The 15,689-nt window shown below is 37.6% G+C and overlaps 1 protein-coding gene across 1 annotated transcript in view; it reads left to right on the top strand.

Annotated features, from left to right (window-relative positions):
• The first annotated feature begins 5,737 nt into the window (after positions 1-5,737).
• The window catches only part of kcnh1b (potassium voltage-gated channel, subfamily H (eag-related), member 1b), a 60,091-nt gene continuing 50,139 nt past the window's right edge, over positions 5,738-15,689 (top strand). The window contains exons 1-6 of the mRNA XM_058761355.1: positions 5,738-5,851; positions 8,075-8,198; positions 8,412-8,518; positions 8,604-8,732; positions 9,663-9,781; positions 13,056-13,448. Coding sequence (XP_058617338.1) covers positions 5,779-5,851; positions 8,075-8,198; positions 8,412-8,518; positions 8,604-8,732; positions 9,663-9,781; positions 13,056-13,448 — 945 coding nt within the window. The 5' untranslated portion in view covers positions 5,738-5,778. The remainder of the gene's footprint in view (positions 5,852-8,074; positions 8,199-8,411; positions 8,519-8,603; positions 8,733-9,662; positions 9,782-13,055; positions 13,449-15,689) is intronic.

The following is a 15,689-nucleotide window of genomic DNA, read 5'->3' as shown; positions in this document are numbered from 1 at the left end:
GAGTGCCGCCTCGACTCCTGTTCTCTTTGTGGGGGAGTATGAGTGGTGACGCTCCATTTTTGGATTTCTCTGTGAGAGGAGCTTGTACACGGCTGGGGCTGGTCCCGCCTACCAGCCCCATAAGAGCGGCGAGGGCGTAATTGCTGGAACGCCGCCACTTGCTTCTTGGCCTCCTAAAATCTGTCGACGACTGTATTTAGACCAGAAGGCGCTAGCGGTGAGTCCATAAGATAGACCCTGTCCTTTTCGCTACAGATGCCTTTCGGTGACCTGCCATGGACCACCCAATAGCTTTGGCGGTCTCCTTGGTGGCGCAAAGTGAAATATCTGTGGCCCGACGCAGCTCTGCAATGTCGTGGCTGTTAGTATCTTCTCTCTCTCGTCCATCTCTGTCAGCAGGTCAGCTTGATATGCCTGCAACACTGACATGGTCATAAATTTGACCATTATTCTTAGTTAAGTGTAAATTGTAATATGCTTTTCGCGAATGTAATGCTCAGTTAACTGAAATAAACCAGGCTTGATGACGTATGCAGCCTACAAATGCGACCTCCGGAGGATGCAGCCTTCTGTTTGAGAAACGGCCAAGGTGTTTTCCTCACCATTCATTGGGACGCTGTCTTGAAAATAATGTATGCAGGCTGGACATGCTCTGGTACATGACTCTTATTCAGCAGTCGCTTAGACTGAAACATTAATATGACCGTTTCTTTTGTTTATAAATATTTGTTCATGTGATTGGAGAGGGAGCTTTAGGGCTTTTCTGTTAAGCTGTAGTTTCACTGTTCCGATGGTCCGGCAATCCCTTAGTAATTCTCAGGGATGTGTGTTCTCACTTTGTTTGGGAAAGTGGGACAGGGGTAGGGGGATAATGTTCTTTGTTTTGTTTTTTGTGTGAGTTCTTTTTTTATTTTTCTCTCCATGATTGCTTTCAAAGGGCGTACATCGTTTATTTTCAACTTTTGTATGAATCCTAATTTACCTTCAAGGGGCAGTGGCATTACCTTTACCAGCTGGAAAGTTCGTGGCCTGGGTCATGTGCTCAAATGAGCTAAAGTATTTTCACACTTGAAATTGCTGTCTGCTGATGTTATGTACTTACAAGAAATACATATTAGGCCCACGAAAGAGAAGATGCTCAAATGCAGCTGGGTTGGCCATATTTTTCAGTCTACATTCTCCAGCAAGGCTAGAGGAGTTGCAATCTTAATTCGTAAAACAGTTCCTTTTAGACATGTTTCCACTCTGAGTGATCCAAATAGTCGTTACATCTTGGTAACTGGTTAGATTTACTCATTTCATGTTACACTTCTTAATGTATATGGACCAAATTTGATGGCCCTGCCTTTTTTACTAAAATATTTAATTTACTGTCTGATTTCACTGATTGTAGGTTATAATTTTTTGGACAGGTCAGCCCAAATAAACCAGTTGCCTTCTGCCTCCATAGTTTTAAATAATCTAAAGTCCTCCATGAACCTGGTTGATATATGGAGGCTGACACATCCCACAGGTAGAGACTATTCTTTTTTCTTTTTTTCACTTTCATCTATTCTAGAGAAGACTCTAAACTCTAAAATCAAATGTGATTACCTCAAACTATCACATCTTAATTTCTGATCACTCTCTGACTTCAATGGTTCTTGACCTTGGCCATAAAAGTAAGTCACATTCCTGGCATTTTCACCCCCTCTATTTTCTGACACATCATTTTGCCAATTTATATCTGAAAATATTTCTGAATTTTTTGAGATCAATGATAATTCTGAAGTCACAGACTCTACTTTATGGGAATCTTTTAAGGCTGTGACCAGGGGACATATTATCTCTTTCGAGTCATCGGCCAGAAAAGACAGACGCAAACGCCTTTTAGAAATAGAACAGGAATTATCTAAATTAGAACCCTCTTACAGAATTTCCTCTAGCCCTTCCTCCTTGTAGAATACCCTTAAGTTAAAGTATGAATATAATACTATATTATCTGGTCAGGTATATGGGACAAAAATATTTTGAATTAGCAGATAAACCTCATAAATTACTGGCTCAACAGCTGAGGAGCTTACAAGCTAATAAAGCTATAAAATTAGATCAAAAGCTGGGGACATTACTGTGGATCCTAAAGGTATAAATTATTGTTTTAGAGAATATTATGAACAGTTATATACATCAAGAACAAGAGGGGACATTTCTAATTGGCTAGGGCCCTTGAATCTTCCTAAACTGAGTGATGATGCTCGTGAGGCCTTAAACTCTAGCATTACTATTCAAGAGATTGTTGATGCTATAACATCTTTCCCTAACGGCAAGGCAGCAGGTCCAGATGGTTTTGGTATTGAATTATATAAAAAGTACTCTGAGAAGCTGGCTCCCCTTTTGCTGAGGATGTTCACTCATTCTCTTGAAACTCAAAAATTTCCTGACACATTATACGATGCTAATATCTCACTAATATTGAAAGAGGGTAGAGATGAGACCGAGCCATCATCTTATAGGCCTATTGCATTATTAAACTCAGACATTAATTTGTTTACAAAAATATTAGCTAATAGATTAAATATATTTAATCTATTGTATATACAGATCAAACTGGTTTTGTTCCTAATAGATTTTCATCTTTTAATGTTAGAAGATTAATGAACTTAATGTATCATAAGTTTAAAAAAGACTCTAAGGTGGCAGCCTTGTGTTTAGATGCAGAGAAGGCTTTCGATCAGCTAGAATGGCCTTATATGGTGAAAGTTTTGGAAGAATGTGGGTTTTGTGTTATGGATTACAACACTGTATGCTCACCCAACCTCTTCTGTACTTACAAATCAAGAGAAGTCAAAGTCATTTTCATTACATCGTGGGACACGTCAAGGATGTCCCCTCATTCATCTATCAAGCCTGTAAGTCTGGGAAATGTGGATCATTACATTTCCTTATATGCAGACGATATTGTTCTTTTTCTGTCAGATCCTGAATAGTCAGTCCCTATACTCTTAGATCTTCTAAAATAATTTGTTACGGTCTCTGGATATACAATTAATTGGCAGAAGAGTGAATTCATGTCTTTAGGTGCTGATCTTGATACTGAATTCTTGCATAATCTCCCTTTTAAAATCACAGACAGACTTAAGTATCTTGGAGTTGTTCTGCCCAAAAACCCCAAATTAATTTTCTTCAGAAATTGGAAGATTTGAAGATAGACATAAGCAAATAGAGGACGCTTCCTCTCTCTATGATAGGCCGTATAAACGCTGTTACGATGGTCTCTTTGCCTAGATTTTTATATCTTTTCCAAAACTTGCCTATTTATTTGACAAAGTCTTTTTTCAAAACATTAGATTCGGTAATACTCCCTTTTATCTGGGGCTTTAAAGCTCACAGAATATCAAAGATACATTTACAGAAGCCAAGAAATAAAGGTGGGCTAGGGCTACCATGTTTCTTACATTATTATTGGGCAGCAAATGTCAGGGCTCTTGTCTATAGGCAGGATGGTTATAAAGTGGAAATCATGATTGATACATCCCCCTGGGTTGCTACTGAAAAAAAAAAAAAAAATGTAAATAGTTTGCTTCCAGCCCTTCTCTTTTCAGATACTGAATCGCTTTCATCTGTCAAGACTGATAATTTTATTGTTTCAAACTGTTTGAAAATATGGCGTCAAATTAAGAAGGGCTGCAAATTACCTGACACTGCTATTTTCCTGCCCCAGTATATCGTAATCATGCATTTAGATCTCTGATACGACATTCAATATCTGGAGGCTGAGTGGTATAGTCACCTTGGAGGACTTATATATTAACAAACATTTTGCCTCATTCTTTTCAGCTAAAAGAGAAGTTTTCTCTCCCCACAACACACTTCTTTCGACATTTACAGATTAGAAATTATGTACGTCATGCAAAACCCAATTTTGAATCTTTGCTGGAGGAAAGAAGGATTTATAGGCTATTGTTGGGCTCACCTGATTCCAAACATTTGGTTTCAGATTTTGTAAATATATTTTCTCAAGAAGCTACACATTTTTTGGAAAATGCTTGGGAAGAGGAGCTGGGCATACAGATTGAGGCTGATGTATGGGAGATTCCGTTTTGCTCTATTAATTCTAGGCATCAGTTAATTCAGTTTAAGGTGATGCATAGACTGCACTATTCAAAATCTGAATTGCACAGAATTTTTCCTACTATTTCTTCTATTTGTGACTGGTGTAGATCTGCAGAAGGCTCTCTGACCCATGTCTTTCGGACATGTCCAAAATTTTACGATTTTTGGTGTGACATATTTAAGTGGTTCTCTGGCATGTATGGTTGTGTTTTTACACCTGATCCAGAAATTGCATTATTTGGGTATTCTGTTTCTCTGTTAGATTATAATATGTCTGTACAAAGTACCATAATTTACGGAATGATTATTGCTGTCATGTGTCATTCTAAGGCTGTGGAAATCAGACACTGTTCCTCTGTTTAAGACCTGGTTGACATATCGTACTGGAATATTGCATATGGAAAGTGTCCAGTATGGAGTTATGGGTAATCTTGCTAAGTTTTACAGGGGCAACCATTTCTAGATCATTTGGAACAATATAATGTGGACTCCAACCAGCAATGCAGTGCTTAGTATGTTATCTTTCCCCTATTGAATGCTTCTTTGTTTTTCTATTGAAACTGCTTGCTTATATGTCCTGATTGCCCTTAAAAGTCATTTTTTTTTTTATTACTATTATTTTTTATCATTATTTTATTTATTTATTTATTTTATTGTTGTTGTTTTGTTTGGTGTCTATTGTGCAATTTAAAACTAATAAAAATACATTTTAAAAAAAATATTTCGACTTTCAATATTCTCATATTGCTATAACTTCACTCTCATAATTTGCTCAAAATATTAAGACTAATCTTGTAATCTTAGATTTTTGTTTTACGTAGCACTTAAACACCATTGTATATTCAAATCTCTCACACACTGTAGCGTCTACAAGTTTAGAGCAGTGATACCCTGTGATGAAACAATCACATATGTTAACCAGCCACTGCTTTCTCAGATCGGTTTATGTGGGATTAAAACTTCAAGTTCCATTGAGTTTGGAAAATTCTGCACACAGTAATCATCAGAATCTCTCTTCTCCAGTCTCTGAAAATATCTAGACTTTTAAATCATCCCACAGACTCTCATTTTAATTGGCATTTAAGTCTAACTAAATTATTATAGCACATTGAAAATATAACCAGAAATAACTGAGCTGTATTATTTCAAAACGCGGGTGTCAAATTCAGCTCCTGGACGGCCGCAATGTTTTTTTTCCAACTCTGCTCCAATACACATACCATGTGGTTTTCAAATGAGCCTGAACAAACACTAGTAATTCAACTAGACATTGTGTGATTAACATGTGAGATGCCCAGACACTTTTAGAAAGATTAAGAAGATGAAGAAAGTAATCCCAACAATACACAATATTTGGATTTGAGTGTTTTGACCTCTAATTTGTAAAAGAAAAAGAAAAATTGTATGACCTCATGCTAGGTTTTGCTTGGTATTCTGTAGTTTTCTCTCTCACCAACAGATGTCTCTGTTGATCACTGATTGTGAGACGCAGCACATGTTAGCTCTCTTTACACAGATGTTGTCCATAGGAGACTCTGGTTGGCTCTTAAACAGTAGGGGGGGCTCGAGCAGACTGTGCTTATATCCTGAATTGGGCTCTTTACTCTGGCCATAATCATGTAGGCTGCGTTCAGGCAGGAGCCAGCCTCATCCTCACACTGATCTCAGACTGTATGAGGAGTAGGGATGGCCGGGGGACGCAGAGGACTGGTGGCCCCTCAGAACACTTTTCTGGAGAATATAGTCCGCCGCTCTAATGGTGAGAAAAGCCTTTCACAATTTCTAACTTGTGAAATAATTTATTCTGCAACATTACAATCAACTCACTCCATGTGCTTTAGCTGTGCCGTTGGGGTTTATCGTAACCTCACGTATAACCCTTCAGTTATCTGGGTTTCATATATCTGTTGTATTCCAATGATTTCTTTCATGTTTTATATGGCATTTCATGCATTAAATTATCTATTTATTGAGACTGTTGTGCTTCTGTATGTATAAATACATACATATTCTGTATGAATATTGTATGCAATTTTAAGTTTTAGGGTTGATTAATTTGGGAATAAAGAAAAAAAGTGAATCCTTTTGATAAGTATTTTTTAAAAAGGTGCTTGTCTTTTTGCTGTAACTCACTTTTTCCTTTCAACTTTTCAGTTTGGACATTTTCTCATAGACAGACAGGTATATAGCTGATGTTTTAATGTGATTCAGTCCCATCCATCACTATGTGGTTCTGTTTCTGTCATTGTTTGCTTTGACATCTGTAGTTTGTAGATCTAGATAAGTAGAAGTGATCTCTATCATTGCTTAATTGCTTCTCTGCATATTGTATTTTTTATGTGCTCAGGATATTATAGTTACATAATCAAGGGAATTTGTGGGAGGCTTCAATACTCTAACAATAAGGTCAAAATTTGTGTTAATAGAGATCTATGTTCTGCACTAAAGATTAATAATGCTGAAAACCGATAAGCTATTCTATAATTGTGCCTGCTGCTGAATAGGATAAAAACATCACTTTTTTTACCATGGGTTAAAGTAATTGAGTTTGCTCTTTTACACTGTTCATACATTACTGTGATTAGTTATCGGTCCTTGGTAGATTTTACACTGTAAACATGTAAACCCTGGATTTATTATTCTAATTAGCCACAGAATTGATTATTGAAAACTGTTTCAATCGCATCTTCACAATGCCAGTTAACAAACTGGCTGTCGCTGTTTTCATTTTTCTCATATGGTAAAATTAACACTAAATGAAACACTGTGGCTGTAGAAAACCCTTGGATATTTAATTAGATAATTTATGCTTGGCTGTCTGTTGGTAAACAACAACATCCTAGCTCTGGATTGTTTCGTTTTACACTGAAAACTTTAAAATTTTGTGTTATGAAATGTTGTTAAAATCAGGGTTTAAGGTGCTCTAAACAATTATTAAAAATACAAAAAAAAAACAAACAGATATCATATTGTTTGACATATAGACAAATTAATACAAACCATACATTTTTTGTAAGAAAGTGTCCAATGTCGATGACTATACACATTTAATAGGGGCTGTTCACACTGGACGTAGTATTTAAAAAAACGAAAAACAAATCAGTACAACAAAATTGAAAGAATACATTTTCAAAATCAAATCACATTATGTGTAGGGTTGGAGAACCCTCTGGAAAGCACTTTCTCAGAAGCACTCTCAGAAATACTCACTGTTTGGCTGGTTTCACTTCAGCAGCTGGTAAATGCTGTAACTACAAGATAACAGAAATACAGTATGGCATTAATACAGTGGATGTTAAAAGGATTTATACTTTATCACTTTCCGCTGTTTGCCATCAGAGCTCAGAATAATAGATAGCTGAAGGTTTTGGGACTGCACACTTCTTGTGGTGCCATCAAACAATCGGCCTGACTGTCATGATGGCATCTACAAGAGGGCTAAGCTAACCAAAGGTAATAGCCAAATTAAAATTGTTTACATCTCCTTTAACCTGAGATTAATAAAGACGATCACCAACACAATGGCTTACTATGTGTTAAAGTAACGAGCCCAAAAAGTATCGCAAATAGTTTACAGTTGTTTCCACAATTCACCCATGGAATTGTTTATTTCTTCAAGAGTAAAGGTGCGGTCACATTTACTCCTATTCAGTGAATTTTTGTGGGCGAAATCCAGTAATTTCAATAGGAATCAACATGGTTGCGAATGTTGCATGAGGGCGAAAGTTTTCCCCAAAGATGTCAAATTGATTATGTGAATTCGCTGTGTTGACCAACAGAAAGCTAGGCCTATACTTAATTTCATAGTGACTTCTGTTTGAGCCATGCTTCATACACTGCTACTCTAGTAATGGACGATGAATCTTTTTTGCCCTTAGAAATTTCACTGAAATTTGACCATTGTGATTGCACCTTAAGGCTAATAGGGAGTTAGTTTTTCTTGCATCAGAATGAAAAATTATGTTTCATTACTTCCTGGCAGACACCAATTTTGTTTTGGGGAATGCCCAGATACTGGATTGGCCTATTGTCTACAGCAATGATGGATTCTGCAAGCTGTCTGGATACCATCGTGCTGAAGTCATGCAGAAGAGCAGCACATGCAGGTTCTTCCCTTTTTTCTTCTTTATATATATGTTATATTAGTGTCAATGAACAAATCAGAACCCTAAACCACGTGAAGCAGACTCATTGCAACCTCAAGCTGTTAAATCATGGATTTGCTGGAGTCTCCCATATGAAAAGGCAACATGGCTCACAGCATGAGTTTATTGTTGTAGAGATTCTTGGTTATGTATGCCTCTCTATCCTTATCTCAGCTTCATGTACGGGGAACTCACTGACAAAGATACCTGCGAGAAAGTCCGCCAGACCTTTGAGAACTACGAGATGAACTCCTTTGAGATACTCATGTACAAGAAGAACAGTAAGTTTACAATTTGCAATAATTCGAAAGAGTTCATGCTTATCATATCTATAAACTAATTAAAAAAATATTGCTGATATTTCAGGGATGCCAGTGTGGTTCTTCGTCAAAATTGCTCCCATCCGAAACGAACAGGACAAAGTTGTCCTTTTCCTCTGTACCTTCAGTGATATCACTGCATTCAAGCAGCCTATTGAAGATGACTCATCTAAAGGTTTGATTTGACACACTTTCCATCTCCCCAGATGTTTCATTACATGTAAATTGCACAAGGAAAGTGAAAGTTTCAAAAGATAAACATTTGTACCTTTGAACAAATAATAGATTCATGAGACCACGAGTACCTGTTAAATATAGCCTACCCAAAATTAATTGTATCTCATGTTTAATCACTACAGAGAAATCAGAGCCAGGGCAAATGTCGGAAGGACTAGCCGAGCTAAGGCTGCTCTAGGCGGATACATGAGTGCTGAGCACCCAGTGATCGCCTGGAGCTCCGAAATCGGCATAGCATATTTTCAAATAGGCTCTGTCTTTATAAATAAACCACATATTTGAGTTTTAAACAACTACATTCTCACCTGAAAAACTCTTAAAACTACATTTCATGACACATTAACAGTAATATTTTGCAAAATTACACAGGTTTTTGGGCAAAAACGTTTCACAAGTCCACAATAACATATTGAGAAACGTATATTGAGAAACGGCTATTGTCTGTGTGAAAATATAAAATGATAAAATACACTATTATATTTTTTGTGTTTGCACATTTTGATGTAATAAGCCGAACATAGCAGTGTGGAATGAGTGAAGGAGAAGCTTTATCCCCTTGTATCACGCAAAAGTGGCGATTCTAATCAACCAATCAATGTTCTGCAGTGAGTTTAGCTCCACCCTTTTGGTACCCTTTGCTGTGCTAGGTACCCCAACGGAAGGGTACCAAAAAAGTGGTACAGTTTGGTTCGCTATTTTGGTACCATTCACAACTTCTGACAATGGAAATGGAAATAATTGCATACCATACCATACCGCTCAGTGGAAACGAGCCATAATTTATCATCGTAGACAGAAACCCTTTTATAATATTGATTTAATAAACACAGAGCTTACGTTTCACATTTATTTTTCTCTATTAATTAAGGCTGGGGTAAGTTTGCTCGTCTGACACGGGCGTTGACGAGCAGCCGTGGTGTTTTACAGCAGCTGGCTCCGACTGTCCACAAAGGCGAGAACGTCCACAAGCACTCCCGTCTGGCCGAGGTAAATATACTTGTTTGTGTGTGTGGCTACATGTGTGTCTGTGTATTCAACCACTTTCATCAAAGGACCGCTCTACCCATTTATACCTGAGCACTCTCGGCCAAGAGCGTCTGCTGCAATCCCAGAAGCCCCTCTGCTGTCCTGAGATAAATCTTCAACATGTGCGGCTGCTGTTCACGTAACACACTCCACATGAATGTCTCCCTTTAGTTTCTACATCGGCTCCAAAGCCCTTCCTGAGCACATTCTGATTCTGAGGAAGCGGTGTATAACATTATAATGGTTTGATAAGACAGTACCTCCTCCTGTGTTGGAAGCGGGTCAAGTGCTCGGTTATGTGGCAATAAATAAAAAGATTTTTGTTCCAAAATCTCAACTGATAGATAACAGCACACAGGTTTTATTCCTAAGGAACCTAGGGGTCCTTCAGTTGCTGCTGCACGGATTTTGACTTGCAACAAATGATTATGATGCTGAGGTGTGCTTTAGTTACATTTTTAGTAGACTACAATACTTTTTACATGTATGCGTAAAGTTGTATTGGCTAGCATACTGCTATTATTACCTGCTGCATGCTCCAAGGCAAAGGATAGTGGCTCTTCACATCAGAATCTGGGGCAAATTCACTAAACCATTGTACGACTTCTGCATGCAGTAATTCAACACAAAACTAAAAATATAATTTAGTTTTGATGCGAATGCTAACGTGTGCATGAAGCCATCGCAAAGTAAGTATACTTCATTTCATGGCATGCACAAACACAGGCATTTAAAATATGCACACTTAAGTTTCATCTTTGTCTGTTTCTGCGCTGTTTATCTTCACTAAGGTTATCCCTGTAAAGTACACCAGATCATGTTAGTCTGCTGTATCGTCCATGACCTAACAAGATAGAACTTATTTTTTTCACATCAGGATATTAGCAATCATGTCATACAGTGATGTTGATACCAGGTATAAAGAGTTGCCAAATATTTGTGTTGAGTCATCCGTGTCCTAGAGTTCATGATTACTGATTAGCAACATAGGGAACTAAGGAGAGGAATGAGACACAGCATTAGTGAATTCAGTCTCTTGTTTCAGTTTATTTTTGGTGTGTTGAAATCATAGGTTAGGTGTGGCAATTACAATATTTTCTCACACATACAATTTCTTCACCTTCTTCAGTTTCATGTTTTTATTAGATTTTAAGAAAGTCTTTGTTTGAGACAACAATGTGTTGAACACAATAATTACACAAACAATGTTTGAAAAGTTAAAAAAATGACGAAGTCATAGTAAAAAGCTGTAAAATGTCCTTCGTATCTATTAGTTTTAATAAAAATCAACCCCTGGGACATATAAATGCTCATAGTTGTAGAAACACCTAGCAACCTGTGAAATAAACGCCATGATAGAAAAAACAGGCAAATATATTGCTGAGACAGTAGTTGCGATAGATGCAGCAATTCTTGGCTTTTCATTGCATTTTGGTTCTATTGCTTGTTGGAGAAGTATGCACACTTGCACTTGTCTGGCTGGATTTCAGAAGGGTTTTAAATGTATTGTAGTGTCTGAGACTATTAGGTGCACTGTGACTTGGCTACGATGTGGGGCTTTTTTTGTTTGTACTTGGCCTAAGTTCTTTTGGATAGAAGCAAGTGTGTGCATATCTCCATTCCCATGCTGTCATTGTCACAAAAGTGTGGAAACTGTCGCATCCTGACAGTCTCTCTGTTTAGAAGTTTGTGTTCAAATACATCAGGATGCAGTTTGTTGAAAGAGGAAATGTTCTCCTGCTGTCTCCCATAATGTTCATAACTTCTGTTCAGACAGTTATGCACTCTAAAAAATGCTGGGTTAAATATAATCCAGCGCTGGGTTAAAAAGGGACGAACCCAGCAGTTGGGTTGTTTTGATCCAGCAGTTGGCAGAGGTGGAAAGTCCGGGGGTCAGAAAGTAAAAGTCCTGCCATATGTTTATTCCACCCATGAACTCAGACAGCTGATTTCACCAGAGGAGGAACCAAGTCATTAGGCGCGTTCGACTTGAAGCGTCGCTGCGCAGAATGGTCAGTGTATGACATCAAAGTACCACAAGAGCGATTCGAAAGCATCAGGATCCATCTGCTCTCTTATTGCTCTTGCGGTACTTTGATGTCACACACTGATCATTCTGCGCAGCGCACCTATTCCTTTCAAGTCACAAACGAGTGTCGAGTCAAATCCCAAGTTCTCAAAGAGTTAAGGTTAATGATATAATTAAGTGACTAATTAAATGATGATTGTGCATTAGTGATGAACACCTGCTGTTATTGAGAATTACAGAGGATCAGATGTTGATGTTCTATTGGTTAAAATGATGCCACCATCATGGAGATCAGTGTTTGCTTTAATTGGGCTCTTGACCCTTCACTTCCGTTTTCAGATCTCTCTCTGTGGCGACGCATATGGTGTTGTAAAGCAGAGCGATCAGTGCTATGCAATGAGCAGGTGTTAACTGTTTACATATGATAAGGTAACTGTCATGAGTTGGCCTGGATAAAATCAAAATATATATGTATATTTTCTTTTTTTCATTTATATGTTTAGATTTTGCTTAATCAACCCTGTGAAACTACAGCATGCAAGCAAAGTGCTGCTCAACCAGTTATAGTGAAATAATTTTAAATCTATGTAACACATATACAAATTTGAACTCTTGTGCTATTTAGACACACACAGACATCAAGAACCAGCATATGAATCTCAACAATGGTGACAATCAACAAAATGCTTCATGCTGCAATGCATGCTGGGTAACACCTAGCTAGTAAAAACTCCCATCATGCACTGCCGTATGAAAAATTATTGTCGTTGAGGATCATATGATAAGTGTGCATGTCTAAAGCCTGAGCCTATACTGCAATCTACTTTGAGTTACTAAAAGTCTAAAGAACCCAACTAAAGCAAACACTGACCACAATTATGATGACATCATGTTGTTGATTCATGTCAAGGCTGTGGCTCAAGTCATATGTTCTTGTGCTTTTCTTTTCTTCAGTGATATTGCTTTCTTCAGTCACCTAATTATTTGATTAACTCTTTGAGGACAATGGGGTTTTACTTGAGACTTGCTTGTGACTTGTAAGGAATGACTTGGTTCCTCCTCTGGTGAAATCAGCTGTTGAGTTCATGGGTGGAACAAACATATGGCAGAACTTTTACTTTCTGACCCCTGGACTTTACACCTCTGCCAACTGCTGGGTTCGTCCCTTTTTAACCCAGAGTGTGTCTTCTTCTTATTATCCATCAGGTATTGCAGCTAGGCTCTGAAATCCTCCCGCAGTACAAACAAGAGGCTCCAAAAACACCTCCTCATATCATCCTGCACTACTGCACCTTCAAAACTACCTGGGACTGGGTGATTCTCATCCTCACCTTCTACACAGCCATTATGGTCCCCTACAACGTGTCCTTCAAGACCAAGCAAAACAACGTCACCTGGCTGGTGGTAGACAGCATTGTGGATGTGATTTTCCTGGTGGATATTGTGCTCAACTTCCACACCACCTTTGTTGGACCTGCTGGGGAAGTGATTTCAGACCCAAAGCTCATCCGGATGAACTATGTGAAGACTTGGTTCGTCATTGACCTCCTCTCCTGTCTTCCTTACGATGTCATTAATGCCTTTGAGAACGTTGACGAGGTGAGTTGAATTCTTTACACTGCCAAAAGCTTTACAATGGGTCAATACCCTGAAATCTACCCCTAAAATATACATTTTGCACTTCTTGTTAATTTTTAAGTCGACATCATTCAAAATTGTTTACCTAGAGAAAAACTGGCTATAGGTTCTCGGTGTAGCCTCGGGTCTCCCAAGGTTTATTTTTTGTCATCAAGTTACCACCAAAATTGAGTTTTTTGGTTCTTGCCACTGTTGCCTCTGGCTTGCTCACTTGGGGATTAAAGCATTATGTCAAGTCAAGTCAAGACACCTTTATTTCTATCATGGTCATATAGTACAGATATGTCAAAGCAGCTTCACAGTATTAAAACAGGAAAACTTCAGAATCAATTATGGAAGCTCAGCTGCAAAGCAGCTCTTTATTTATCTCGAGTCAATTCAATGTTGCTACAGTTCAGATCAAAAACAGTGTGAGGTTCACCAATTTGAAATGAGAAATGTTCAGTTCAGTACCAGTATTGATGTTGCAAGATACGAATCAGCTGTAAAGCAGCTGTACAAAAGATGATAGCGCCATCATCTAGCTTAATTCAGTTTTCTCTTTTGTTGTTGACAAAAATGGTTTTCTTTCTAGCAGCTCTCTGTTTAAGGTAATTAGAGGTGTGCGATATGACCAAAATCTTATATAAACAAATATAAACAATTATATTAATAATATAAACAATTTTCAACCAAAATATTTACCACAATAGTAATTTTCGACTACAGTAAGGAATGGCATCACAATATAGCATTCTGCCAGAAATCAGAGAGGTTAATATTTGATGTTAAAAATTGAAATGAAAGCCATATCCTGCATTTCTTAACATTAGCTATGTTTTCATCACCCTGTTTTAATGCACATTTTGAAGTATCGCATCAGAAGCGAGTCATAGAAATGCCAAATTTAGAATAAAAATCCCTTAATTTGCAAAAGTTTTTGACGTGTGAAAAAGGGTTATTGCATATAATGGGAGATGGAAACACATTTGCCGCATAAATTTCTCCATGCACATCAAAAAAGTCATGTGACTTTGCGCGATGGGACAGCAACACCTAACTAACCATTGGATTGATCTCATTCCATAGCATCTGAAATGTTGTTTTGGTCGTTCTGAAATGCCCAAGCAAAGTCTGTCTTCAAATTATTACTGTATAATCGTCTTACACAACTGCGTTCCCAAACAGCAGAAACTGCCTACGAAAACAATGACCGCATTTATTGTGTTTCGTCTGCTTGCTCTGAGGCGCAAGTCATTTATTATATATGAAAATTAGTATATTCAGTGGCTTCTCCTACTTTTCTTAGTGATATTTAGTGCCAGTTTATCAGGAAGTGATGATTTTGTTCTCTTTGACTCATTGGGTGGAAGCAGTGCAGTTTTGCGCACAAGTTAAATTCGCAACTTTGGATGGAATCCTGGCTAGTGTCGTTTAATTAAAAAAAAAATAAAAAAGCTAAACTTTTTGATAACTGCCTGTTTTTCATTTAAGACAAATGATTGCTTTTGATGAATTGATGCTTTTGGAGAATTGTTAACTCTCACTTAGAACAAAAATGACCTTTATCTAAACATCAGGCTGTGACTTTTTTACACTTTTTTGACAATCAATCATATTTTCATCAACACTTTTTGAGTAATGATTACTCTTGGTTAGAACACAACCGACCAACATTTAAACAATCCTTAGTGTTTGACTGTCTCTAGGTTTTTGCTAACTCTTCTTCTTCTCTAATGAAGTCTTGCCATGCTTTGTGCATGCAGTCATAATCATAAAAGCTGTTCTTAAAACACCACACAAATGGACTGCTAAAGACATGATTTGTCCATTTTGGAAGTCTGACAAGTCACCCATTTCACCCACAGCTTGTACTAAACACTGCTGAATACAATTTACTACACTGATGTACAATGAATACTAGATCTAAATCCAGAGGATCACTCACATCATTGTTAGTGTATATCGTAACTATCTTTACTACTGCTTTAATATCTGTAAAGCTGCTTTGAATCTGTGTCTACTGAGTCTAAATAAATTTGACTCGACTTGACATATTAGTATCTTAAAGTAATAATGTACCCCTAACGTACTAATATGAATATTTTAGGGGTAAATATGGTACAAAAATGTCACTGAAGGTACTGCCACAGTGACAGTATGGTACATCTAAAGATTTTCTTCGGAGAGTGTAAAGTTGCAAGGCCGCTGTGCTATTTCTAT

This window comes from Onychostoma macrolepis, chromosome 22 (genome assembly GCF_012432095.1).
Source record: "Onychostoma macrolepis isolate SWU-2019 chromosome 22, ASM1243209v1, whole genome shotgun sequence".
NCBI classification, from domain to species: domain Eukaryota; kingdom Metazoa; phylum Chordata; class Actinopteri; order Cypriniformes; family Cyprinidae; genus Onychostoma; species Onychostoma macrolepis.
The sequence above is the reverse complement of the archived record's forward strand: the minus strand, read 5'-3'. Positions and strand labels throughout refer to the sequence as shown.